The sequence below is a fragment of the Delphinus delphis genome, chromosome 15 (genome assembly GCF_949987515.2).
Source record: "Delphinus delphis chromosome 15, mDelDel1.2, whole genome shotgun sequence".
NCBI lineage: Eukaryota > Metazoa > Chordata > Mammalia > Artiodactyla > Delphinidae > Delphinus > Delphinus delphis.
In genome coordinates this window covers 71,998,322-72,025,446 of record NC_082697.1, presented here as the reverse complement: position 1 = coordinate 72,025,446, position 27,125 = coordinate 71,998,322, and the positions used below count along the sequence as shown (strand labels likewise).

At 50.3% G+C, this 27,125-nt stretch overlaps 2 protein-coding genes and 1 long non-coding RNA gene across 4 annotated transcripts in view; 2 read left to right on the top strand and 1 right to left on the bottom strand.

Moving 5' to 3' along the window:
- The window catches only part of LOC132438835 (uncharacterized), an 85,713-nt gene that overhangs the window by 14,945 nt on the left and 43,643 nt on the right, over positions 1-27,125 (bottom strand). The window contains exon 3 of the long non-coding RNA XR_009522234.1: positions 16,958-17,101. This is a non-coding gene — a long non-coding RNA (uncharacterized lncRNA). The remainder of the gene's footprint in view (positions 1-16,957; positions 17,102-27,125) is intronic.
- Positions 3,376-5,802, top strand: SPN (sialophorin). The gene is made up of 2 exons (XM_060033112.1): positions 3,376-3,497; positions 3,882-5,802. Exons 1-2 carry the CDS (start codon positions 3,376-3,378, stop codon positions 5,137-5,139), a joined length of 1,380 nt encoding a protein of 459 aa, XP_059889095.1. The 3' UTR covers positions 5,140-5,802.
- Positions 9,960-23,346, top strand: QPRT (quinolinate phosphoribosyltransferase). Of its 2 annotated transcripts, XM_060033113.1 has the most exons (5): positions 9,961-10,024; positions 16,449-16,552; positions 21,321-21,856; positions 22,432-22,563; positions 22,643-23,346. In XM_060033113.1, exons 2-5 carry the CDS (start codon positions 16,471-16,473, stop codon positions 22,859-22,861), a joined length of 969 nt encoding a protein of 322 aa, XP_059889096.1. In that variant the 5' UTR covers positions 9,961-10,024; positions 16,449-16,470; the 3' UTR covers positions 22,862-23,346. The 2 variants fall into 2 exon arrangements, with proteins under 2 accessions (XP_059889097.1, XP_059889096.1); XM_060033114.1 differs by lacking the exon at positions 16,449-16,552 and having other exon boundaries at positions 9,960-10,024.

Here is a 27,125-nt window from a genome sequence, read left to right as displayed (position 1 = left end):
CCACCAGGGAAGTCCCCTCATTGCAGTTTTGATTTGATTAGTGATGTTGAACCTCTTTTCATGTGTCTCTTGACCATCTGTATGTCTTCTTTGAAAAAAATGTATATTTGGGTCCTCTGCCTATTTTAAATCAGATTTTTTTTTGTTGTTATTGAGTTGTATGAGCTCTTTATATAGTTTGGATGTTAATTCCTTATCAGATATGATTTGCAAATATTTTCTCCCATTCTGTAGGTTGCCTTTTCATTTTGTTGATGGTTTCCTTTCTGCAGAAGCTTTCTAGTTTGGGGGCTCCGGACGCGCAGGCTCAGCGGCCACGGCTCACGGGCCCAGCCACTCCACAGCATGTGGGATCTTCCCGGACCGGGGCACGAACCCATGTCCCCTGCATCGGCAGGTGGACTCTCAACCACTGCACCACCAGGGAAGCCCCATACTGTTTTGATTACTGTAGTTTTGTAGTATAGTGTGAAATCAGGGAACATGATACCTCTTCAGGTTCATCTTGTTCTTTCCCTGCTCCAGCCCTGGAATGAGCCATTTTCCAAAGAGCCTTGCTTCCTTTCCAAGGAGAGTGGTTTTTAGAAACCAATATTTGGCTGTCAAGCATGGCCCCATTTTGAAGGTAGAAAGAGCAGAATTTACAGATTGGATGTAGGCTATAAGAGAAAGAGAAGCGACCAGATACCCTTCAGCTTTTTAAGACATTTCTTCTCTGGAGTCTTCTTAGACCCTCCCTCAGGCTGAATCTTGCCCCTATTGAAGCAAGTATTCTATTATTTGCATTATTTATACACAAGCATGTCTCTAAATGCATCATAGTTATTAAGTATCAGCTTGTGGTACTACCTGGGAGATCCTTATCCTTGGCCCTGATCCCTTAGACAACATGGTTTTGAAGCTCATCTCTAGCACTTGCTGGTTGTCTGAGCCTCAGCGAGTCTCTTAACTGTTTTTTCTCAGTTTCTTCACCTGTAAAGTTAGGGTAATGATATGACTCTCACAGGGTTGTTGTGAAGAGTGAGTGCTATGTGAATGCAATGTGCTGGGCACGCCAGCCTGGCCCATTCTAAATGCCTAGGGCACATTACTTAACCTCTCTGTACCTTGACTTCCTCACCTGTAAAATGGGCTTGCCGTGAGGAATGGCTGGAATCATGCACAGAGAATCTTTTTTTCTGTACTTGGCCAACTGCTACTATAGAGTTTTCTAAGTATTGTTCTTCTGGGATGTCTTGAGGGCAGTGACCACCCCTTGTTCACATTTTCATCATCTCTCCCTGCACCCCAGGGTCTATGCTCTGTGCTGGTCAGACTGTTTTCTTGAGCACTCTGGGCTAGAGCCTGGACCCATCCACATCCTCTCCACTCTCCCCAGAACTGGAGCCTGACATTGAGCCCGGGGAACGTACAACTTTGTCAGCAGCAATTTGGTTGAAATGAAAATTTTGTCAACAATGTGTTTTGCTTCAGTGATTTTTTTTAAAGGTTGAGAAACTGGGAATCTATATACAGTCTTTTTATTTATTTAATTTATTTATTTTCGGCTGTGTTGGGTTTTCATTGTTGCACGCGGGCTTTCTCTAGTTGCGGTGAGCGGGGGCTACTCTTCGTTGCGGTGTGCAGGCTTCTCATTGCGGTGGCTCCTCTTGTTGCGGAGCACGGGCTCTAGGTGTCCTGGCTTCAGTAGTTGTGGCGCACGGGCTTTGTTGCTCCGCAGCATGTGGGATCTTCCCGGACCAGGGCTCAAACCCACGTCCCCTGCACTGACAGGTGGATTCGTAACCACTGCGCCACCAGGGAAGTCCTATATGAAGTCTTACAAATATTTTTGTTGATTTTCTTCTTAATTAAAAAAATTTTTTTAACCTCCAATTACTTTGCAGCCAATCATTCCTACTTTTCTGTTTGCAACAGCAAAATGTTGAAACAACCTAATGTCTGACAATGAAATGTTTCCCTTCCTTCCTCCCTCCCTTTCTTCCTTCCTTTTGTTCAGTAAAAAAAAGAAAAGCAAGGAACATTATGTATAATAAAATCTAATACTATAAAAAATACATGTGTATATGCATATATACCCTGTGACCAGGGTCTATCTGGTGGTGTCGGTACGGAGCTTTTTCACTTTATACACTGCTGCCTGGTGGGAGAGGCAATCCACCCCAGCCCCAAGCTTCCCTGCACACTCTTGCTGATATGTCCGCAATACAAGGTCCTGGCCGCTCTACATCCAGGCCGTTTCTCAAGGTTGTGTTTGCAGTGAGTAACGCTGAGGGATGAAGTAATGTCTCCCTTCAGGACAAAGAGCAAGCTTGCTTACCACCGACTCGAAAAGAAGGAAATTCTCCAAGCTCAGTGTTCCTCAGCTGCGGGGCAAGCCTCTCTGTGGTCACCCCTGTGGGGCTCAGGGGGGCAAGTGGAACTGAAGCAGACAGCGCTCCTGCTGAGCAATGAGTTTGCTGAGCAATGAGTAGTGGATTCCTATGTCTGTGATCCAGGAGTCTCACGTCTTTGTCAGACTAACTCGTTAGCTTGTGAGTGGGGTACAATCCCAGGCCCTGACATTGGCCTGTTTCAGTCATCTATCATTATTACTTTTACAACATAAAAATCAGTTTTGATCTTTTTTTAAAGAAAGGCAAAAAACCATACACATACTGAGAGTCAAAGCTTACAAATTAAAGGAAGTAAGAAAACATCAAGCACCCAAAGAAGAAAGTAAAGAATTCTCTACTCATACCTACCCAGTGAAACTTGTTAATACCTCAATGAATACCTTTTCAGACAGCCTTCCATGTAGATTCCCACATTTTTATTAGTCTTCTGCAAAAATAAGTTCATAGCATATACAGTGCTTAATAACCACCTTGATTTAGTCAGGCAGTCCACGACTGGGGGCCATTGTAGTGACCTAGCCCCGCAAGCTTCTTGAGAAGTCAAGAGCCCACCAGGGATTTCACACAGCCTGCAAAGCCTTCCACTGCCCCAGCCAGAGTCGAGGGCTTCCTCTTGCCCTGGTACTTCCTGGGAGCTCTTGGGGCAGAAGAAGTGTTAGCCTTGGGTGCTGGCCTAACAGCTCGGGGACCACAAAGGCAAAGGAAACCACCTTCCCCTCCCATCTCCTCCTCCGCACCCCCTGGTTCTCAAGCATGCATTTCCACCACCCCTGCTCTGACACATATCCCTCTCCCAGCTTCACGGCTTGCCATCCCATTTTCCAGAGGAGACCCGGGAATCCCCATTCCAGACCCCACCCACCATCCCCACCTGCTTCAGCTGAGACCCCAGAGCTCCTGTCATCATCTCAGACCCTGAAAGAGTGAGTGATGCCTCTCTCATCACACGGCAATGTAGGAGCAGGGCGGGTGGGGCAGGATGCTGGGGTGGGTGGAGCCAGGGCCACTTCCTTTCCCCTTGAGGCCCCTCCACCAGTCTTGCCCCAGCTTCAGGAGTTGGAGCAGCCTGGTCCCAGCCCTGTGCCCTTATCCACTGAGCTGGTAAGTGGTGTGACCTGGTGGGGCAGGGGCTTCAGTGGACCTGGGAATGTGCCTCTGGCTTGAGAAGACCTTGATAGATAATGGGAAAAGAGGACGAGGAGCCATTGGGGCTGAATGGGGTCAGCGCAGGCCAGGAGGGGGTGGCTGTTGCTGGAGCCGGGGCTGCCAACGCCCAAGGGGGCCTATGGGGTAGATTCGATGGGGGAGCTGCCAGCGTCTTGTTACTTCTGATACTAGTAAAAGCAAGGGTGGAAAAAGCCGTTGAACCGCAGAGTTGGGCCCGGCATTTGGCAGGGAAGTGGGCAGGAGGGAGGGCCTGGCTAGGTCCTGCCCCCCACCCCCAGCTCCTTATGTATTCTATTTCTTCAACTTCCCCACCCTCAGGTCCCAACTCCTGCTCATGCCTATTGCTTTGGAAATGATCCTGCTTCTCCTCCTCTTTGGGAGCGTCTGGGCCCAAAACACGAGCTCAGAGTCTCCGGACGGCACAATTACTTTGCGGGAGTTGGAACCCACAGCGTCCTCTGCTTCTTTGGCCTCAAATATCTATGAGACCACAAAATTCAACTCAACGACATCTAATTTTGCAACAACCGAGGTCCCTAAGACAGATGACAGCACTGAGCACAAGATCTTCCCGCCTTCCTCAACTCCCTATACAGCCAATGAGGTTTCCTCTCCTGGGACTTCCATTGCTGCCAGCAGGGGCCCTCCTGTAAATGAGTCAATAATCTCCCAGAAAGATTCGGCCCAAACATTATCAATGCCCCTGGAAATCTCTAATGCAACCAGTATACCTGCTGTCCCAGTAGTGAAATCTGCAGGATTCCATACTACGACTGGTGAAACCATGGCAACTAGCCCTCTGGAGACCTCCAGTGGGACCAGTGGACCCCCTGTCACCACAGCTACTAGCTCTCTGGAGACCTCTGATGGGACCAGTGGACCCCCTATCACCACAGCAATTAGCTCTCTGAAGGCCTCCAATGTGACCAGCGGACCCCCTGTCATCATGGAAACTAGCTCTCTAAAGACCTCCAAGGAGACCAGTGGACTTCCTGTCACCATGGCAACTACGTCTCTGAAGACCCCCCTGGGGACCAGTGGCTCCCCCACTTTTGGAGTAAAAATATCCAGCCCAACGTCCTCCACAAACATAAGCAGTAGGTCCTCCCCAAATTCAGGTTGGGAGACAAATGGCACCTTGCTGGTAGCTGTGCTTGTGGCCCTGCTGGTGGTCATTTTCCTCATGGCATTACTCCTGCTGTGGCACCAGCGGCAGAAGCGGAAGACAGGAGTACTGACACTAAGCAGGAGTGGAAAACACAACGGGGTGGCAAATGCCTGGGCTGGGGTAGCCCAGGTGTCTCATGAGGAGGCCGCGACAATAACAGAGGGAGCGTCCGGGGGTAACAATGACTCTGGGGTCCCCCAGGGGGAGGGGTCTGGCCAGCGGCCCACACTTACCACTTTCTTTGGTAGACGGAAGTCTCGCCAGGGCTCCATGGCGCTGGAGGAGCTAAAGCCTGGGCCAGCCCCCAGCCTAAAGGGGGAGGAAGAGCCACTGGTGGGCAGCAAGGATGAGGCTGCGGAGACCTCTACTTCTGATGGGCCAGAAGAGAGAGATGTGGAGGCCCCTTAACGTTTGAGAATAATAAGACTGGAGCTCAGAATCGTTCCCGCTTTCATCACCTTCCCTCCTGTCATCACATCCAGCCTCATCATCACCCAGCATTTTCACCCAGCACCCTTTGGATTTTCACCCAGCATCTTCACCCTGAATCCTCATTCAGCTCTTCTAGCCAGCAGCCCACGCAGCACCCACACCCAGCACGCAGGTCAGGGCTGACACCCACTGAACCCTTGTAGATTGAATGAACGAACTCTCCTCATCAACCCCTGCTTCTCCCCATCACATTTTCTCCACATTTCTGTCCTTGAAACCAGCTGTTGAGTCTCCATAAAGGCCAAACTTACGATTTCTCAGAGGATTCCCCAGGAATACCAGAGTCTGGGAAGAAGAGGAAATGGCAACCCAGCAAACCCCCACCTTAGGATTACTCTGGAAAGTACATTTGGCCCCATGGATTAGGACAGTCCCACCGGCTGAGCCCATGAACTGCCTTTAACTCCAGGCCCCAGTGCTCTGTGCTAGGCCAGCCTGGAGCATGGGCTGGGTGGTGTCACCCAGCAGTGGTCTCAGGTGCGTCTGAGACGGCCCCTGGACCCTAGGCTGGCTCACGGTCCCAGCCACCACATTCTCCCCCAACTCTGGATCGAGGCAGCCAGAGGCTTCAGCTGTTTCTCCTCCCAAGAGCAGAGGTGAGAAGAGCTTCTGTGCAGATGTAGTTCTTAGAAGCCTCGGCACCTGCGTGGGTCCACTCATGCATGTAGTTTGTGTGCAAGAGGCGAGGACTTGGTGACGCTTGTGAAGGGCAGTGGCGAGTACAGCTGGGTGAGGGAGGGGGCAGGAAGGGCTGCAGAGGCTGAGGAGATGCCGCCCTCAGGAGGTGCTGAGAACATAGGCACCCTCGTCTTTGCTCCGATGGGGTGGAGGTGGAAGATTTAATTCCGTCTGTGGCAGGGCCTGACAGAAAGACTGCATGTGTGACCAAGTGTGGTTCTTCAGCTCAGCCGCTATGTCCCTTCCTCAAAGCCCCCCACCACTCCCCCCACCCCCCATCCCCCCGCTCCCCAGTGCACACACGAGAGTCCCAGGTCATGCTGATGCTGTTACAAGTTTAATGTGTTTGTCTGTATCCCCTCTTCCATTCTACAAGGAGGGTCAGTGAGAGAGTGAGCTGTGACAGGCCTCCAGAACCAGGGGCATCCCTGTGGCTCTGGGATGGAGAGGAGGGGACAAGACCCAACTGTGCTGTCTCTGAGACCAGCCCAGGCCAGAACCCAGGGCACCGCATGGACCAGAGGCCGTTGGTATTTCCCCAGGGCAAAGAGGAAATTTGCAAAGAGGAAGTTGTTGAGTCAGAGGAGCAGTGGATGAGAGCAGACACATTGACCTACAAAAGGAGAGGCCACGGGACTCCATGAGAGCGTGACTGCCAGGTGGTTTGGATTGGAGGGGACACCAGAGGCTGGGGAAGGGCCCCCAGGTGGGTCAGTTCATGGGGGTGTGGAAGAGGGATGAGGAGAGAAGCGGCGGAAAGTGGCCACAGATCCGCCCGGAGTTCTGCCACCCATGCCTGGGCTAGCTGGGGTGGAAATCCAGCCTTCACCACGCAAACCTGGGCGCCTTTTCTATTTCTTTCTTGGACGTGCCACACAGGCACAAGGGGTCTTAGTTCCCCGACCAGGGATCGAACCTGCACACCCCCCCTCACCCCAGCCAAAATAAATAAATAATAAAATATTGAAAATACTAATTTTGTCCTGACAGTAAAATAACATTTTTCTTCTTTTGCGAAACTACCAGCACATTCTAGTTGCTTAAATAACAGGATTCTCAGGCTTCCCTGGTGGCGCAGTGGTTGAGAGTCCGCCTGCCGATGCAGGGGACGCGGGTTCGTGCCCCGGTCCGGGAAGATCCCACATGCCGCGGAGCGGCTGGGCCCGTGAGCCATGGCCGCTGAGCCTGCGCGTCCGGAGCCTGTGTTCCGCAACGGGAGAGGCCACAGCAGTGAGAGGCCCGCGTACCGCAAACAAAACAAAACAAAACAAAACAAAAACCCAGGATTTTCTCTCACACACAACCATATACAGTGTATTATTCTTCATCTTATATTTTAAAATGCATGTTTCTATTTTATTTTCAAAAGTACACATTAAGATCACGTTACAAATCCAGTTTTGTCATCCATTGCAAAGTCCAGATGGAAGAAGGATTTGGATGGGGACGGTCTTGAGAAGTCTATTAATGTAATTCACTTTTGCAGACAGGAAAAGGGCCTCCGAGCACGGTTCTGTGGACATTTCATTTCTGAAAATGGACATATACGCCTCATTTTCCTCTGCATCCGTATTTCTGCTCCTGTTCTGGGGAGGTTGGGGGTCGAGCCATTAGCCATCAGAAAACCCAGGGTATTTTGGAGACCATCTACGTGTCCCCAGCAAGGAGCTGCCAATGGGTGCCTGTGTGCCTTAGCCCCTTGGGGTACTTAGCATCTGCCTGCCCAGCTAGTGACTTCAGGACAGCCTAGCTGGACCACGCCCCAGATCCCCAAAGCTGCCGGCCATGGAAAGGGCCACATGCTCACTCCTGCGTTTGCGCACGCTCTTCCAGAAGCCTGCGCACCCCCGTCCTGTCCCACCACACACACATCTTGACTTCCCGCTAAACTCCTCTCAACCATCAAGATGTAGTTCAAATGTCACTGCCTTTGCGAAGCCGCCCTTGCTGCCTCCATCCCAAACAGATAGCGTATTTCTCCTCCACTCTTCCAGCACCTTGCGTGACAGTACAAACAACTGGACTGTAATCGTGTGAAGGTGTCCCCCATTCATTAGGTTGTAGCCCCTTCAAGTCCACCTGTCATCTTTGTGGCTCCAGAGGCCAGAGCCTGGCATGTCTACCTAATATGTGTTTACTGAATGGAGAGGTGAACGGATTAATGAATGAGCAAACAGTGGTTTTCAAGTAAACCATGGCAAGGTCATATCTGTCCTTTGAATGAAACTGGCATCCAGGAGCATGGCCTGAGGCAGTGGGACCTGAGACGGGAGCATTAGTCTAGTTCAAGTTAGATAGAGTGGGAGTCTGGCCTAAGGTGAAAGAAGAGGTCAGGTTTGAAATATATTTATTCAGAGAATAATTGACTGTTGAGGTGATGGGGGAAGAATGAGGTTAGACTCTTAAAGTTTCTGTCTTGGAAAATGGAGGAGGTGCTGACATCACTATGTGGAAATGCAAAGAGGTGAGCAGTTTGGGGGGAAAACATGAGTATTTATTTATTTATTTATTTATATTTTGGCCACGCCATGCACTTTGCAGCATCTTAGTTCCCCGACCAGGGATTGAATCTGGGCCACAGCAGTGAAAACACTGAATCCTAGCCACTCGACAACCAGGGAACTCCCCATGAGGGGTGTTAGAAGTAGAGGCCTGGAAGTTGCAAGGGAAGTCAGAGCTGGAGATATAGATTAAGGAGTTATCTGATGTTAGATAGCAATTTAAATAACGGCATTGGTGGATAAATGCATAAACTGTATAGAATGAGAAAAGGAGAGAGCTGTGGAGAGAAGCTTCATGTGTTAGTCAGGGCAGGCTAAGTGCTGTAACAAACAACCCCCAATTCTCAAGGGTAGAACTCAAGAGAAGCTTTTTCCTTGCTTATGTAACAATTTAATGTTGGCATTTGGAGGGTAACCTTCCATGAGGTCATTCAGGGACCCAGACTCCTTCCATCTTGTGGCTCTGTCATTCCCAGGGAGGATCATGGGAAGACTAGAGCGACACGCATCACTTTTGCTCACATTCCATTGGACAGAATTCAGTCATATGGTGGCCTCCATGCAAAGGAGGCTGGGAAATGTAGTTTAGCTTGTGCCCAAGAGGAAAAGAGGAGCAGTCCCGCCACACTGAGGGGACACCACAGTTTGAGGGCTGCCTGTAGGAAGAAGGACCTGCAGGAAACAGAAAAGAGCCTTTAAGAGAGAAACCAGGAGAAAATGACGTCTGGGGGGGAAAAAGGGAGAAATAGTTTGGAGAAGGGCTGTCAGGAGCTGACCTGGACTAGAGTGAGGCAAGCAAGGCAGTAAGGTGTAAAATGGAGCTTGAGAGTGAGGCCTTCTTCAGTTTTGTGCCCCAGGACCCTTGCTTGCCTCACCCAAGTCCAAGTCCTGGCAGGGTCACATGCTGCAGAGGCAGAAATGGGAGAAGGCTGGGAAGAGGCCAGTGTCTGGCCATCAGTGGTCCCAGAGACTTTAGCAAGTGGTTCTGATGAAGAACTGGAGTCCCCAGCACTTCTGGGACAGGAACTTGCCTGAAGTCACAGTACAATAATTGGCAGTTTCCTGGTTTTCTTGTTCAGAAGCCCGGCTCTGATCTGCTCAGGGCCCTTAAAGTACCTTGGGAAGAAGGAAGAAAAGGAATGTGGCTTTTTGTTGAGTTTCTACTCTGTGTCACCCGCAGAGTTTTTTCGCTTGATTCTCAGTTGAAGCCATGAGGTTGGTATTATCCCATTTTACAGCTAAGGAAATGGAGGCGCAGAAAAAGGTAAAGAAGTATTTGAGATCAAAAAGAAGGGAAGTAGGATTTCCCCAGTGCACCATCAAAAAATCTCTCCAGCCATCAGAGGGAGCACACCCTGGGGCAGGGTTAAGGAGGCTGGGTGAGTGGAGAGAACAGGGCCGAGGCTCAGAGAGGAGAGGACTTCTGAGTTATATGACTGAGTGTCCTGGAGGCCAGAGGGAGCCCCAGAGAACCAGGGCAGGGCCGGTCAGGGATGGTCAGACCGGCCCCTCCCTCTCCCCCTCCCGCCCCACCCCCTCCCCCAGTCTCCGGCCTCTCCAAACACTAGACGGAGCTGTGGGCACACCAGTCGGCCAGCTCCAGGCTGTCATGGACCCTGAAGGTAAAGAAGCCTCCCAGATCTCTCTCCCCTGTATCCCTGCATCACCACCTGCCCCTCTCCTGTCCATCACCCATCCCATCTTATCTCCGTCCCCATCCCCCACCTTCCCCAAGTCTTCGCTGGTCTCTAACTACTCTCTTACCCCTCCCCCATCTCCCTCCAACCTCTCTGAACCCAAGCACTCCTTTCTGCCCTGCAAAGACCTCTTCTCACTCTTCTTTATCCTTCTACAATAGGTTCCCAAGTGAGCTCTGGGGAAGAAAGGGGCTTGAGCCCCAGGAAATTCAGGGGTGGCCTGGAGTAGGCCACGTCTCCTGGGGACTGAAGGGGCCGGGCAGTGGGAGGCTGGACCTGGAGCAGCTCTGGACTTTGCCCCTCACTAGCAGCTCTGGAGGAGTGAGGCAAAGTCCTGTCCCATCCGCTTCGGGGTGGGGGAAGGGAGCCTGAGTCCTGTGATCCCTGTGATTCCTGTGCATGTGGGGAGTGACATTGTGAAGGAGGCTGGATGCAGGATGATACACGCCAGGCTCTGGAGTCAAAAGGCTCCTGTTTGAATCCCAGCTCCACCAGGAACAGACAGTGTGTTCTTGAGCAAGTCACTTGATGTCTCAGAGCCTCACTTCCTTGTATTGCAATATCTGCAAAATGACAATAATAGTTCCCTGCTCACCAGGTTGGGGATATGGGCGAGCGGGAAACGACATGAGCATGGAGGGCTCCCTGCAGTTTCACATTCCCCTCCCTGGGCTTCTCCTTCCCCAGCTCTGACCTTCCTCCCCTGGTCTAGGGCTTCTGCTGGCCCCATACCCAGCCCCTCTGGCTTGGCCGTGGAACCAGCTTTTGGGGGTCCAGACTACTTCTTGGTTTAGAAATGATCTCAGAGTCGGAGCCTGGGTTCAAGTCCCATCCCTGCCACCTGCTAGTTGTGTGACCTCAGACAAGATGCTTAGCCTCGCTGTGCCTCGGTTTCCTCATTGATCAAGTGAAAGCAGTGTCTTCCCTTGGGTTGTGGGGAGGACGAAATGAGATCATACACGCCGAGCACCTGGCACAGAAATCACTCAGCGGTTATGCTGGAGCCACATCCATCACTCCAGTCTGCCTCTGCAGTCCTGAGCCTGCCCCAGGTTCCAGTTCCATTTTGGGGACATGTCCCTGGCGTGTCAAAATCAAAGTCCTCCCCTACACCAGTTCCGTTTCTATTCGTGCCTCACCAGCCTCCTACTCGGACTGGAAACCTCAGGGTCACTCTCCCTTGAACCCCAATATCCAGACAGTTGCTGCATCCTGTGGATTTACCCCCACGTCTTTCTGTTCCCACCTCCCTCTGACGGAGCCTTCCTCTGCCTGGCAGCCTTCACGCACGTGATGACACTGATGTTTAACTCTGGGCCAGGCCAGAAGTGTCGGCTCTGGGATCACTGACCTGCGGGAATTAAACCAGGAGGGAGTAGTCGAGTCAGGGGGTGAGGCAAAGGCTGGGGACATGGGGCAAATGAGGGGCGAGGACAGAGTTGGGGCAGAAGCAGATGGCAGGCCGGGGGCGAGGTGTGAGGGGGCGGGGCCAGGTCTGGAAGCATGGTGTGCAGGGAGCGGTCCCCTTACAGATGCCCTGCCCTTACATTTTACCGGGACTCACTGCTTCCTGGTCCAGGCTGTTGCAACAGCCTTGCAACTTACATCTTTCAAAAATGCTAGGCACAACTTAAACATTTAAACTCACAAGTGCATTTTTGATCAAGTGACTGCTGATCAAAAATCTTACGGATTTTCCACTGCTTATTGAATGAGAACCTCACTGTTTCCTATCGTTCAGGGCCTGCTCAGTCTGGCCCCGGCCTACCACTCAGCCCTCTCTCTCGCTACCTTCCACGTGCAACTTCACCGACATATACCCCAGGCCTCCCCCTGCTGGGCCTTTGCTCTCTCCCATTCTCTCTGCTTGGCGGGGCCTTCCTCTCACCTGTCCAATGCCAGCCTATTCTCAGAGCCAACCTTCCTGAGTCTTCTCTTACTGCTCTTGTATCTTAACGACAGGTCATCTCTCCTTGCTCTGAAACCCTATAGGTCATTTTACCACTTGTGTGACGGGCAATCGCATCTGGCTCTATTTGGAGGTCATTTCTCCTCTCTAGGGAGAGAAGGGGAAAAGGAAAGAACATTTATCTGGAAGCTGGGGTGCTAACCAGCCTCTGTCTCCCTCTGGTGTTTGCCAAATGGATCAACAAATAAATAGATGGGAGAACAAAATTGCCGGGAGTCAGACACCTGGGTTCAAAGGCATCTGGCTGGGCATCGGCTCAGGCACTTGACGTGAATCGCCCATTCCCTCCTCGTTGTAGCCCTGTGACTTCCTCATGAAACTGACTCTCAGAGAGGTTAGGAAATTGCCTAGGGTCACCCAGCATGTAGGTGATGGAGCTGGGATTCAAACCAGGCGTTTCTGAACCCCCAACCCAAGCTCTTCTTACTACACCAAGGACAGAGCCCTGGATTCTTGGGTGTGGCTTGCAGAGCTCTGTGAATAGTGACATAATAAATATATAATAATATAAAGTATAATTTTGTGCTCAGTGTGGTGAGGTTGGGTACATGAGGGGACTCTGGGGCCAGCCCGCCTAGACTTATGATCCTGCCTCCACACTTCCCAGCTGTGTGAACTTTGGGCAAATTACTTGCTTCTTCAGTGCCTCAGTTTCCTTATCTGTAAAATGGAGATAATAATGGTACCTACCTTATGAGGGTTGTTGTGAGGATTAAATGTGTTAATATATAGAATATGCTGGGAACAGTGCTTGGGAAGGACCATAAAAGTGTTAGCTGTTATTATTATTACACACGATGTCACTCCAGATTCTATTATAGACAAGTGGTAGCAGGCACAAGAGTTGTTTTTTTTGTTTGTTTTTTTTTTTTGCGGTACGCGGGCCTCTCACTGTTGTGGCCTCTGCCGTTGCAGAGCACAGGCTCCGGACGCGCAGGCTCAGCGGCCATGGCTCACGGGCCTAGCCGCTCCGTGGCATGTGGGATCTTCCCGGACCGGGGCACGAACCCGTGTCTCTGGCATCGGCAGGCGGACTCTCAACCACTGCGCCACCAGGGAAGCCCAGCACCAGAGTTTTAAGAAAAACTTATAAAGGCAAAACCTTTAAAACTGATGTCTATCTATTTAATTTTTTTTCCTGTAAATTGGGGAAAACAATCATTACTTGGTTTTAGCTGGAACACTTTGTCAGCCTCGTATAACATCACTGTTGCTGCAAGCACAGGCCACATGGTTACACATCAAATTAAGAACAAAAACTTGTGATAATTTGTTTTAGTCCATTTGCAGACCCTGACTTTTTGCCCGTCCATCAAAGGCATGAATGAGTGTTTATTAAATGACTGAAGGAAAGATGCAGGGATGGAAGTTCTGATTCTGGCCCAGTCTCTCCCGGTACAGAGCCACTGGCCAGGTAGGGCAATATAGAAACACAGTAAAAGTCAGTCAACAATCCAGACAAGAATGGCACAAGTGCCAGTGGGGGAAAAAATCTTCAAATATTCTGCCAGAGTCAGTTTATCTATATCTATATCATTTTACATTATTTGTAAAGAGACAAATGCAGGAAATTTCCCCAGATGCTTTGGATCCCCTCAAGAACAGAGGCACCAATTTTAATAAAATTCTGGAATAACCCATTAAGAAAAGATTGCCTTGAGAGATCAAGGTTATACCCCACAGGGTAACACTGTAATCTCTGAAGTCCAGTCATCTTGAGAGAATATTTACATGTAACAACGGCAAGAATAAAAAGGGGACAGGGCGTTACAGCTGTTTCCTCTGTGCAGTCACTTCTCAGGCAGCTGCAAAAACAGCCCCACTCCTCTCTGCAGTTCCTTTCGCGACAGTGGCTAATTAGGAGAGCCCTTATTTTCAAAGCTACCCACAGGAATCCCTTTTGTTGGAAATGCACGAGAGAGATGGGGCCTAAAGAAAACCAGATGTATTTATTTTTCACGAACATTCTGCATTTACAGTAGGCGATCAGAACAGCTGATCTTGCCTAAGTGGGCAAGAGAGTAACCTGTGGGTGAAGGCTGTGTGGTTCTAAAACCACCTTCTGTGTGTGGACAGGGAAGACCAGGGTCCACGTCAATCATTTTCTTTTCTCTTTTTCTTTAATGTTTTGAATGGTTTGTTTGTTTGTTTGTTTGCCTCGCTGCATGGCCTGTGGGATCTCAGTTCCCCAACCAGGGATCGAACCCGTGCCTCCTGCAGGGAAAGCACAGAGTCCTGACCACTGGACGGCCAGGGAATTCCCATTTTCTAGCTCTGCTCTTTAGGTAATTTCCCTTTGCATTTCTGAGCCTAGGTTCTCTGCCTACAAATGGCCTTTACCATGAAGAAGGACAGGTAGGATTTGTGACATTGTATATATAGCAAGTGCCCGGCATCTGGTAGGCACCAGTGTATGGTAGCTATTGTTCTCTTCCTGCGGTTCAGAAGCTCTCAACTCTGCGACAAATTAGAATTAAATTACCACATTCCAGACCAGTTATATCAGAATCTCTGTGGGTGGGACCCAGACATTGCATTTGGCAAGGCTCTCCAGATAATTCCATTGTGTAGTCAAGGTGGAGAATCACTGCTCTATTCAGCCTAAAAAAACCTTCTTTGGGACTTCCCTGGTGGTCCAGTGGTTAAGACTCCATGTTTCCAATGCAAGGGGCGTGGGTTCGATCCCTTTTCAAGGAACTAAGATCCCGCATGGCATGTGGTGTGGCTGAAAAAAACAAAACAAAAAACTTTCCTTCACCCTATCTTAAGTGAGGGCCCTCTCTCTCCTTTTCTTATTTACCTATTTATTTTACTTTTTTATTATAGAGATTTCAAACATACACAAAAATAGACAGAAAAGTATGATGAATCCTCACGTACCCATCATCCAGCTTCAACAACCACCAAGTTTTGGCCAAGTCAGTCCCATCCATACCTTTTTCTTTTCTTTTCTTTTCTTTTTGGCTGCGCCACATGGCATGCGGGATCTTAGTTCCTCAACCAGGGATCGAACCTGTGCCCCCTGAAGTGGAAGCATGGATTCTTAACCACTGGACTGTCAGGGATGTCCCCACACCCTTTCTAATTTCTACCTTCCAAGATTACCTTAAAGTAAAACCAGCTGTCAAGTCTCTTCATACATAAACATCTCAGTATTTTAATATTTTTTATTATTTTTAAAAGATAAGGACTTTAAAAAATTAATTAATTATTGGCTGCATTGGGTCTTTTTAAAAAATTTTAATTTAATTTTTATTTATTTCATTTTTGGCTGAGTTGGGTCTTCGTTGTTGCGCGCGGGCTTTCTCTAGTTGCCGCGAGCGGGGGCTACAGGTCGTTGCAGTACGCGGGCTTCTCATTGTGGTGGCTTCTCTTTGTTGTGTAGCACGGGTGTTAGGCGCTCGGGCTCCAGTAGTTGTGGCACGTGGGCTCCGTAGTTGTGGCTCGTGGGCTCTAGAGCACAGGCTCAGTAGTTGTGGCACACAGGCTTAGTTGCTCCACGGCATGTGGAATCTTCCCGGGCCAGGGCTCGAATCCATGTCCCCTGCATCGGCAAGCGGATTCTTAACCACCGCGCCACCAGGAAAGGCCCAGGACTTTTCTTTTTATCCCAACCATAACCCACTTCAAAAAAAATTTCCTTAATGTTACCAAATACCCAGTCGGCATTCAGATTTTCAGTTGTTTCATAAAAGTTCTAATTTGGTTTCAATTTGTTTGTTTGAAGTAGTATCCAAATAAGATCCATACATTAGTTTTTCCCCAGCTCTGCCGCTGGTTAGTATGCATTTTCGACTCTTTTAATCTTTTGTTTTCCTTGCAATGTATGTGTTGAAGAAATTAGGTTATCTTCTGGAGAGTTTCCTATGGTTGTATCCTCGTGGTATAGTTTAACATGTTCCTCTGTCTTCTGGTTTTCTTGTAATTGGTGGTTGCGTCTAGAAGTCTGATCTGACTCCGGTTCAGCTGTTTTGGCAAGAGTATTGCATAGGTCGGGAGATGTTCCATCAGGAGCGCCTAGTATCTGGTTGTCTTTCTTCTGATGTTGGCTTTTGATCCAATACCTGGATTCACTGGGTTACTAGGGTTGCAAAATAGTTTCCTGCCTTTTGGCAGAGGATTGGTTCTTGTTCGTTTGTTCAAGTGGACAATTCAAAGCTTTTTAGTAAATTTACTGAGTTTATGCCACCATCATCATAGACCATTTCCATCACCCCAGTAAGATCCCACGTCATTTAATTTCCAGCCCCAGACCACCACTATTCTGATGTCTGTCTCTCTTAATTTGCCTTTTCTGGATGTTTCTTATAAACGGAGGGATACAACATACGGTCTTGTGTGAGCATTGCTTGTTAACCTTTCTGTGCATCTGAATCCCAGGTGGAGCATTTCCAAAACCTGGATGCATGGGAACCACCCCGGAAAGATTCTGATTCAGTTGATCCGGAATGCACCCAAGCAGCAGAGTTCAAAACGCTCCGCAGGTGATTCCAACGTGCAGCCCAGGCGGGGGACCCCTGCTTTCTCGACTTCTGCGGAGAGGAGCTGTCCATACCCCTCCCCCACTTCCTCACCTCCTGTCTGTTCCTTGACCATGACAATGTGGCTTCTGCCCCTACCACAAGGCATTAAGACTGCCCTGGCAAAGCCCTCCCAGGGGCTAAGTGCAATGCTCACTTGCAGCCTTCTTTCTTCTTCTTCTTCTTTTTTTTCTCTCAGCCTTTCTTCTGCTTTGCTTCGGCTCACACCCTACTTGCAACCCTCTTCTCCTTCCAGACATCCACTCCCTCCTGGTGGGACTTCTGATTTGACAGCCACGCCTCTGTGTGACATTCAAATCCTGGCGTTTCCCACAGCCCTCCTCTTTCACCCTGCCCTGGTGATCTTACCCACTCAGTGACCATCTGCACACGCTGGTGGCTCCAATTTCTCCATTCCTCACCCCCAAATCTCCTCTGAACTCCAGGACATTCTTCTACCTGTCCTCTGTGCACAGCCATCCACGTTTCCTGATGGCATCTCGACCTTAACATCTGCAAGACCAAAGGCATTCTGTTTATTTATTTATTTATTGGCCACACTGCGTGGCTTGCAGGATCTTAGTTCCCCGACCAGGGATCAAACCCGCGCCTCTGGCAGTGGAAGTGTGGAGTCCTAACCACTGGACCTCTGGGAAATTCCCCCAAAGTCATTCTTTTTCCCCAGCTCTGCCGCTCTGTCCTACGCTCTGACCCCCCCGGAGATCCAGTTTGTGTACCTGTAAAATGGGAATGAGCCTCTGTGGTGAGTTCCAAACGAGAGAGCGTCAGGGAGCTGAGGTGCCGTCGACTGGCCATCGCAGGGGCGCAGCCTGTGTGGGTTGCTAATTGCTGCCGAACCCCTCCTCCTCCCCAGCCTACCCTGAACAATTCCTTATGTCAGTTTTCAGCTACCCAGGATGGAAACCCCAGGCTTCTACGTCGTATTAGCTGCCAATTCCAGTAGATTCTACCTTAGAAAAAACTCTCCCATTTGCCCCGGCTTGCTCTTCCTTTGGTTACTGCCCCAATTCGAGCCTTCATCAGTTTCTGTCTGACCAACCGCCCCAGCCTCCTTTTGTCTCCCAGCCCATCTCCATTTGGTGGCTGAAGTGACCTTTCTAGAACAAAATCATAATCATATCATTCCCTCATTTAAAATTCTGTGATGGCTCCCGGGCTCTGTCCACATTCCTCAGGTAATTGGTTTAGTCCCTTTTTCACTCTGGCCTCAGGCCCGAGACATTTCTCCCATGAATCCTACTCAGCACCCCGTTACCTCCTCGCTTTATTTTCTTGCTTTTGAACCTTGAACACGTGCTGTTTCAGTCCGAAATGTCTTGCCCTCCCTCCTCCCCACGCCCCCCACCCCTGCCTGGCAAACATTACTCATCCTTCAAGGCCACTAAAACTTCCCCCTTCCCCAGGGACATTTAGTCATTTCTTCCTCTTTGCTCCCACGACTCTTGGTAAATACTTCAGTCATCTCACCAGCAAACACACCTACAATGTTCCTGAAGGCTTTGCAAATATTAACTCCCTTAATTTTCATAAGAAGCCTATGAGGTGTTATCCCCGTTACAGTTGGGACAACGAAGGCCCCCGATAGGTTGAGTCTCTTGCCCGAGATCACTTAGCTAAAAGTGACAGAGGCAGTATTGAAACCCAGGCCGAGTGGCCCCGGAGTCTGGGCTGTGATTCCACAGTGCGTCCTCTCTGCTCAGAGAACTATCATCAAACACTTAGTATTAAACTAAACAATATGAAATTGCCAATATTTGACCGTTGACCTATACAAGCAGCACATTTGTCTTTGTCTGGGTCAGCGTGCTAGGCACTTGGGATACAGCAGACAACTCAGTGGACATTTTGGCCCCAGACAGAAAACACCAGCGGAGGATGACATTGGGGGATGAACAAGGAGCTGGGTGAGCATGTGACCTGATTTAGGAGGTCTGTGAGAGCACCCGGCTGAGGAAGTGATATCTAAGAGAAGGTCTGAAGTTGAGTGAGAGGTGAAGGGGCAGTTTGGGGTGAGGGTGAGGAAAGGGACTTCTAGGAGAAGGCTCAGCCTTGGAACAGCATAAGCGAAGGCCTGAAAGCTAAGAGAAAGAGCTGCTCTCTCTGTCACCTAGCAATGAAGACCTGGCACAGAGCAGGTGCTCAACAAGGATTTGTCCAAAGAATCAACGAAAAATGGAAAGAAGTCAAGAGAGCTGGCGCTAATACAATGAAAGTGAGGCTTTAAGCAGGAGAGTGATGCGCTTAAATTTCCTTTTTTTATGGTTTGATTTTAAAGTCAGGTTTAATAGGTATAACCACAGACAGTAAAAGTCACCCTTTTCTGTGTAAAGCTCTATGAGTCTTGACAAAGGCATCAGTGTTATAGCCACCATCACAGACAAGATCTAGACTAGTTCAATCACATCCCAAAACTTGGTGCTGCCCCCTTTGCGGCCAGCCCCTCCGCTCCCCCCTCCCCAGGCAGCCACTGGCCTGTTCTCTGTTGCTATCTTTTTTTTTTTTCCTTTTCCAGAATATAGTCATATAGATGGACACAAATAGCATGTCACCTTTTGAATCTGGCTTCATGGAATAATACATTTGAGATGTGTGCCTATTGGGTGTATCAGTAGTTGGTTCCTTTTTTTTTTATTGCCGAGTAGAATTCCATTGTATACATGCATCACAGTTTGTTTATCTAATACTCACCAGTCCAAGGATTCAAATTAACTTTAAAAGCAAACAGTGAATCTAAAAAAAAAAAAAAAAAGAGTGGATATATGTATATGTATAACTGATTCACTTTGCTGTACACCTGAAACTCACACAACATGTGAATCAAATATACTCCAATAAAAATTTTAAAAAAAAGCAAACATCACGGCACCTGGTCTGAATGGAGTGGGGGCCTTTGCATCCATCTCTGCTGTTCGTTCACTGGCCTTTTGCCTGGCGGGACCGCGAACGGTGGAGGCAGGGACTATATTTTTTTCCCTATCACCGACTTTGTTCTTAGCATCTGGCCCACAGCTGGCTCTGAGTGAGAATGAAAGCCACGTGGGGCAGCTGTGGGCGGGAACTTTGGGGAGGAGGGTCAGGTGCGATAACTGAGGTCTGTGGCTGCTGGTGGGGGACAGGCTCTTGTCGTTGGGGAAGAAGGGCTGGACAAGAAGGGCGCTCCTTCTGTGAGTAGAGCAAGCCAGAATGTCTGGCCTTAACTTCAGCTTGGAGCAGAAGTGGGGGAAACAAAACTAAACTAAATAATACCTCTTCACATGCTATCGAATTGTCTACCCCTCCCCCGGGCAGCGAAGCCCACCTATGGCACCGCCCACGAGACTGCAGGTCTTCTCTTGGCCGACAGATGGCGATGTTGCACTGCGCCTGAGCTCGGCCTCTGCGGTCACCCCATTCATTTCAACAGAGGCAGCGGCCCATCAACGTGGCACGCCGACGGGAAGGACCTCAGAGACCACCTTGTCCTTAACACTTATTTTACAGGCAAAGGGCTCACCCACACTCCTGAAGCTCTGTCTCGCAGAGCAGGGGCTCAAACCCAATTTCCCCGTGCTCTTTCCTCCTTATACAACCCCATCTCTAGAGAGGTGACAGTTTTTTTAAACATCAGGTGAAGGAGAGGTTTTCAAGCTAGGGGGCAAAGGTGGAGGAACAGATGGCCATGGCCACAAGGCCTGGCCAGTCTCACTCTGCTGTCAGTATGCTGTGCGACCTCAGCTGACTTGCCTTTCTTCTCTGGTCCTCAGTCTCCACATCTGTAAAAAGCTGAACTTCCAGCTTTAAAATTCTTGGTGCTATAGAGAAGGCAGGGATGGGAAAGACACACAGCTTACATTCTCCTGGGGGCTTCAGCTAGTAAATAACCGATCCTTCTATGCAAGGCAGACGGAAAGTCAAGAGTGGCTTTTTAAATTTATTTTTTATTCGTTTTAAAATAAATTTTATTTATTTATGTATATATGTATGTATGTATTGTCTGCGTCGGGTCTTCCTTGCTGCGCGCGGGCTTTCTCTAGATGTGGCGAGCGGGGGCTACTCTTCGTTGTAGTGCGCAGGCTTCTCATTGCAGTGGCTTCTTTTGTTGTGGAGCATGCGCTCTAGGCGCGCAGGTTCAGTAGTTGTGGCGCATGGGCTCAGTATTTATGGCTCGTGGGCTCTAGAGCTCAGGCTCAGTAGTTGTGGCGCACGGGCTTAGTTGCCCCACAGCATGGGGGATCTTCCCAGACCAGGGCTCGAACCCGTGTCTCCTGCATTGGCAGGCAGATTCTTAACCACTGCGCCATCAGGGAAGCCCAGAGTGGCTTTTAGGTGGCTGCATTTCTCTTCCACTGGTGAATAGCTGTTGGTCTAGCACTAGGTTTACCAGATAAATTACAGGGCACTCGGTTAAATTTGAATTTCAGATAACTGACAGATAATTTTAAGAATAAGTATGTTCTAAATATAGCCTAGAATATATTTATGCTAAAAAAGCTTTGATATTTGTCAGAAATTTAAATTTAACTAGGTGTCCTATATTTTTATTTGGTCAACTGACAACCTTGTTCAGCTCACAAGGCCCACCCAGTGCCTCAGCCCCTCTCCTGGAACCCCCAGGTCTTCACCCTGATTGGCTAGTGCCCAATTCAGCCTGTTGTTAGGTATTTTGACAATCACCCCTGACTACCAGAAAGGCAGCCAAAATGTAACACTGCTCTCTTTTTTTCCCTCCTAGGCCTGGCACTCCTGCTGCCCCCTGCCACTCTAGCCGCCTTGGCAGAAAGCTGGCTTCGAGAGGACTGCCCAGGCCTCAACCACATGGCCTTGGTCACGGGGGCAGCCTCCTCACAGGCGGTGCTGTGGGCCAAGTCCCCCGGGGTGCTGGCTGGGAGGCCCTTCTTTGATGCTATCTTTGCCCAAGTCAACTGCCAGGTCTCCTGGTTCCTCCCTGAGGGATCAAAACTGGTGCCTGTGGCCAAGGTGGCCGAGGTCCGGGGCCCTGCCCACTACCTGCTGCTGGGGGAGCGGGTGGCCCTTAATATGTTGGCCCGCTGCAGTGGAGTTGCCAGCGCTGCCGCTGCTGCTGTGGAGACCGCCAGGGGGACCGGCTGGGCCGGGCATGTGGCAGGCACGAGGAAGACGACGCCAGGCTTCCGGCTGGTGGAGAAGTATGGGCTCCTAGTGGGCGGGGCCGCCTCCCACCGCTACGACTTGGGAGGTCTGGTGATGGTGAAGGACAACCACATCGTGGCAGCTGGTGGTGTGGAAAAGGTGTCTGTCTGTCCAGCTGAGCCCCTGCCCTGGCCCTGCTCCAGCCATCCCGCCAGCATTGCCCTTCCCTCTACCAGGGACCCCCAACCACTCCCTGGCAAATAGTAATGGCCTGGGAGTTGGGGCATGCAAGACTCCTTGACCCCTCAGTGGTTCCATCTGTAAAATGAACGGTTGGACTTGCTTCTTCACCAGCGTTCTTCTGCTGGTCGGTATGATATTCAAGGGAAAAGGACGAACTATTGGGAACCCAGTGTTGGGCAGGTCACTCTAGCTCCCTGGACCTGTTTCCCGTCTATGAAAATGTTCTTGAAGACCCTTTCCAGTCTTAATGTTCTGAGTCAATTGAACTCAGGTCCAAATGCCAAATAGTGCTGGATTTGGCCATTTTCTTAACCCACAGAAGTGGTAATTTCACGTGGTTTCACCTAATATGCGAGAAGCCATTTCGATGCCTGGTTTCCTCATTAACCCCAAGCTCGTTATCCATCTGGAGCCTCTCGAATGCCAGTCCCAGCTCATTTGCCCAGGGCTGGCTGCCACCCGTTCTCACTCTCACCCTTGCCACCTGACAGGCGGTGAGGGGGGCCCGGCAGGCGGCCGACTTCTCCCTGAAGGTGGAGGTTGAGTGCAGCAGCCTGCAGGAGGCTGTGGATGCGGCCGAGGCAGGAGCAGACCTCGTCTTGCTGGACAACTTCAGGCCTGAGGTGAGGTGGCGTCTGCTTCCTGGGAAGAGGAAGGGGCTGGGGCGGGGGCTTTCACCTCTCGCTGGCTTGTGTCCCACAGGAGCTGCACCCCACGGCCGCGGCGCTGAAGGCCCGGTTCCCGAACGTGGGCGTGGAGGCGAGCGGGGGCATCACGCTGGACAGCCTCCCTCAGTTCTGTGGGCCCCATATCGATGTCATCTCTTTGGGGATGCTGACCCAGGCTGCCCCGGCCCTCGATTTCTCCCTCAAGCTGTTTGCCGAAGGGGCCACTCCAGTGCCCTACGCCCGCCGCTCCTAAAGCCAAGGAGGCTACACTGGCCGTGGGATAACACGGTTTCATGCAACTCTCACGATTTCACTTCTTTAAGTCCAGTGGCCAACAGAACACTCTCAAGTTAGCCTGGGCTAAAGTCCCACTCTGTCACATAACTGCTGTGGGACCTCGAAGGACTGACTTCACCTCTGCTCACCTCAGTTTCCTAATCTGTAAAATGGGTCTAGCCAACCTTATGGATTTCTTTGGATGATAATTAATGCAGAGTAAATGCTTAGTAAATGTTAGAAATTACCATTATTGGGCTTCCCTGGTGGCACAATGGTTAAGAATCCACCTGCCAACGCAGGGGACACAGGTTTGAGTCCTGGTCCCATATGCCACGGGGCAACTAAGCCCGTGCACCACAACTACTGAGCCTGTGCTCTAGAGCCTGCGAGCCACAACTACTGAGCCCACGTGCCACAACTACTGAAGCCCGCGGGCCTAGAGCCCGTGCTCCACAGCAATAGAAGCCACTGCAATTAGAAGCCCGCGCACCGCAACAAAGAGTAGCCCCCGCTCGCCGCAACTAGAGAAAGCCACGCACAGCAACAAAGAACCAAAGTAGCCAAAAATAAATAAATAAAATAAATAAAGTTATTAAAAAGAAAAGAAATTACCATCATTCATCTGTTCTAAGAAGCACTTTTTTCCCCACACACACTGAAGTCATATTTGGTGTGTGGGAACAAATGGTGTAGTCAAGGGTGTCTAATGGTCACTGTCAGCCAGGCATTGGTTGTCACGTAGCCGTGTGGCCTGTGCCTGTGGCTTGTAGATCCAACATGATAACGATCTATGTGGAAAAGAACTCCTTCAACAAGTATAAAATAGAAATTGTAAGTGATAGGAAAGCACTGGTTTGACAATTTTCCTTTTGAGTAATAATAATATGTGTGTTTTACAATCAATGGCATCTTATATTTGAGGATATGTGATACCCGTTTTGATGCTCAGCTGGAACATTACACTTGGTCGATGCCCATGTTGTACTGGTTACTCAGTATTTCACCTCTTGCCTGTGGCTGCTGTTACCACCTTTTTGGTTGGAGGTGAGAAACCTGCTGATTCCTCACTCCTGGGCTCCCAAACAGACTCCATCACGCATCCCTCCCCAAATGAGACCCCCATTGGGTGCTGAAGGCCCTTTAGGATTTGGTTCCATGGGGATATCATTAGTTGGGAGAGGTACAGGGCAGCTGGGGCCAGAGCCAAGGTCAGTTAGGGAGTAAGGGAGGGTGGTGGGAGTCCGTGTTCAGACGTCAAACTTCCTTCCATGTTGAGTCAGGACTCAGAAGTCTAAGCAGTGGGTCTAAATGCAGTCCCCCAAATATGCATACACACACACACACCCCTGAGGTCTTGCCCACCTGTGTGGCCCCTCCTACCGTCACCTCAAGCCTAGGGTTCGCCTCTCTCTAACCCTTCTGGGTGGATCTGGGAGAAACCAGAGCATGAGGGCTCCCAAGGGTGAAGGTGGTCCCCAAGGTGACTCCTCCTGGAAGGGCTCCAGTCTGGAGCTGCCTCTCCCCTCCCAGAACCTACTCTCTCCTCTGCCCTTTGCCAGGAGGAGAGAAAAATGGGTCTCATCCACAGAGGTTCCTTCTTCAGGGGGAGTCTGGGGGTGCCAGTCTGCCCTGAGGGAGCTATTCTACCCCTTTGCTCCTTTCTCAACCTTGGAGACCAGCGATGGGCCAGGGGCAGATGAGCTACCTCAGATGTGAAAGCTCCAGACCGACCAAGACCTTCACCCTTCAAGCACCAAACACGCGGAGGAGCACCCTGGACTCCGTGCTTTCACTGCTGAGGGCCTGGGTTCAATCCCTGGTGCAGCCAAAAACAAAACAAACAAAAACCCCACAACAACACTGGGCAGAAGTGGACACTGCGTTTGGTGATGTCCTGAACTGCAGGGGCCATTCTCACAGGACACAGCCCAGAGATGCCACCTGGGCTGTACCTGTGCTCTGTAATACACACCTCCATCTTGGGGCCCTCCTGTCCTTTTTCCAGGGAAAACATGGACACGCTCAGCTAGGCAGCCTTCCCTGCTCCAGGGAATTTAGATCTCTGAGTCCCAGCTCCTCAGATCTGAAGGGGAATTAACTGAACATTCAGAGAACTAGGGGCACTTCTGGGTGTCAGGACAGGACAGGGAAGTGGGGACCCAGGAAGAGCAGGGAACTGAAAGGCAAAACCTTGGGGATCTAGGAGGGAATCAGAGCCTAGTAGAGGCAGAAGGGGAGGTGTGTACCAGGAGTCTCAAACTCAAATGCCTCTAGGACTCAAGCAGATGTGACAGATGGGGGAGGCTAGAATAAGACATAGGGGCCCATGTAGCCAACTGGAGAATGCAGGCTGCACCCACAGCATCCCAATTAAAAAAGGAAAAAGCAAGCTGCCGGGCTGAGTCTCCAGCTCACCCTTGATCACAGAAGTGAACCAGCCCTACAGGAAGATCCCAGATTCGAGCCCTGGGTGGGGATTCCCTCACCAGTGGAAAAGAAAATGGATCCTGGGCAGGCAAAAGCAATCCATGCCCTCCTTGCAGGGGATGGATTTCTAGGCAGAGGAGACTGTGTGGGCAAAGGTTCAGGAGTGGGAAATGGCTAGGATTGTTTGGTGTAAGATTTGAAGCTGGGATCAGGAGAGGCGAGATGACTAGATGCTGGGCTGGGTCCAGACCACAAAATGGTAGGTCAGAGGACTTGGACTCTGTCCCGAGAACAGTCAGATTGAAGCTGGAAAGTGAGATAAGCATATTTGCGGGAAGATCTATTTGCGGGGGCCGGGGTGGCTGCAGGCAGACCAAGAGGAGGCTGATGTGGCCACTCAGAGGGCTTGAATGGGGGTCACGGCAATGGGTTGGCAAGAAGGGAAGGTAGGCAAGGGAAACAGCATCTGCAAAAGCTCAGAGGGCAGATGGAGCCTGATGGGTTCAGCGCAGTGGAAGAGTTGGGTGTGGCTGTGAGGGTGGGGAGACGGGGTGAGTGGCAGGAGAGGAATCTCCCATTTCACCTGGTGTCTATCTGGCTACACTGCCTTCTTGCCTGACCCGCCTAGGACTAGGCTTGGACGATTTCCCCAGGCTGCCCCACATGTAGTATAAAGCCCATGCCCATTAGAGCAAATGTGCCCCTCGAATCAGGTGCAAATCAGGTCAGCATGTAACGCATCATCACCGCCAGCTGGTGGGTGAGAAGGGAACACACATGTGACTGAGGGCTCCTGCTCAGCGCGCGTGGGTCTCTTTCTCAGTTAATGCTGGTGGGGGCAGGGATGTTAGCGTCTCCATTTGACTCATGAGGAAACTGAGGCTTTAGGAAGTTAAGAGTGCTGCTCAGGGTCATAGATCAATAAAATGGTGAAGCAGGATTCAAAAATAAGTATTTGTTGAATGTCTACTACGTGCCAGGCACTATTCTAGACACTGGATATACAACAATGAGTAAACAGTGAAGAAGCCCTGTCCTCATGGAGTTTATATTCTAGCCGGGCTCTGTGGGAGCCTGGGGGTGTGGAGTGGGGGAGGGGAGAACAGACAATGAAAAAAATAGCTAAGAATACTGTCAAATCCCCTATGGCCACCAGAGGACACTTCAGTCACACCACCTTCCAATTCCATCTTCTGATTCCATCTTCCTTCCAGGTTCCAAAGATATTAGCCAAGGAGGCTATGAATGCTGTATAGCATCTGCTCAAGAAGGAAAGCTGAGGAGGGGTGTGCAGCAGTCTCATCTTCCACCCACTTTTCCAGCTTCATCTCCTCATCAGATCCCCACCCAACCGCCCAAGGTATCTCAGTGACTTCAAGGCCCTGTGTACTCCGGAGACGACCAAGACTCATTCACTCACCAACCCATCCACCCCCCCACCCTCACCCTCCTGCTAACATTTACCCACCTGCCCACCCCTCTTCCTCCTATCCTCCTGCCCATCCACCCCCGCCTTGCATCTACCCATCCCCCTTCCCACCCCTCCACCCACCCACCTACTGGGGTACTCAGTCTAGAGGGTCAGGGAAGACAAGAGGTCAGACCGGGTTGGCAGAGTCAGTGAACTCAATGGGCACGAGCTTTAGTGAGCCAAGGCCAGTGAAAGCTGAAAGCATTTAAAAACGGCAAGACATTATTAGCAAACCACACTATATCTGAAAAACATTCAACTTTGGACCTTTGAAAAATCCCACTGTGCTATTATGCGATGTGGACACGTATATTAATTTTATCGCTAGCCCTCCAAGACA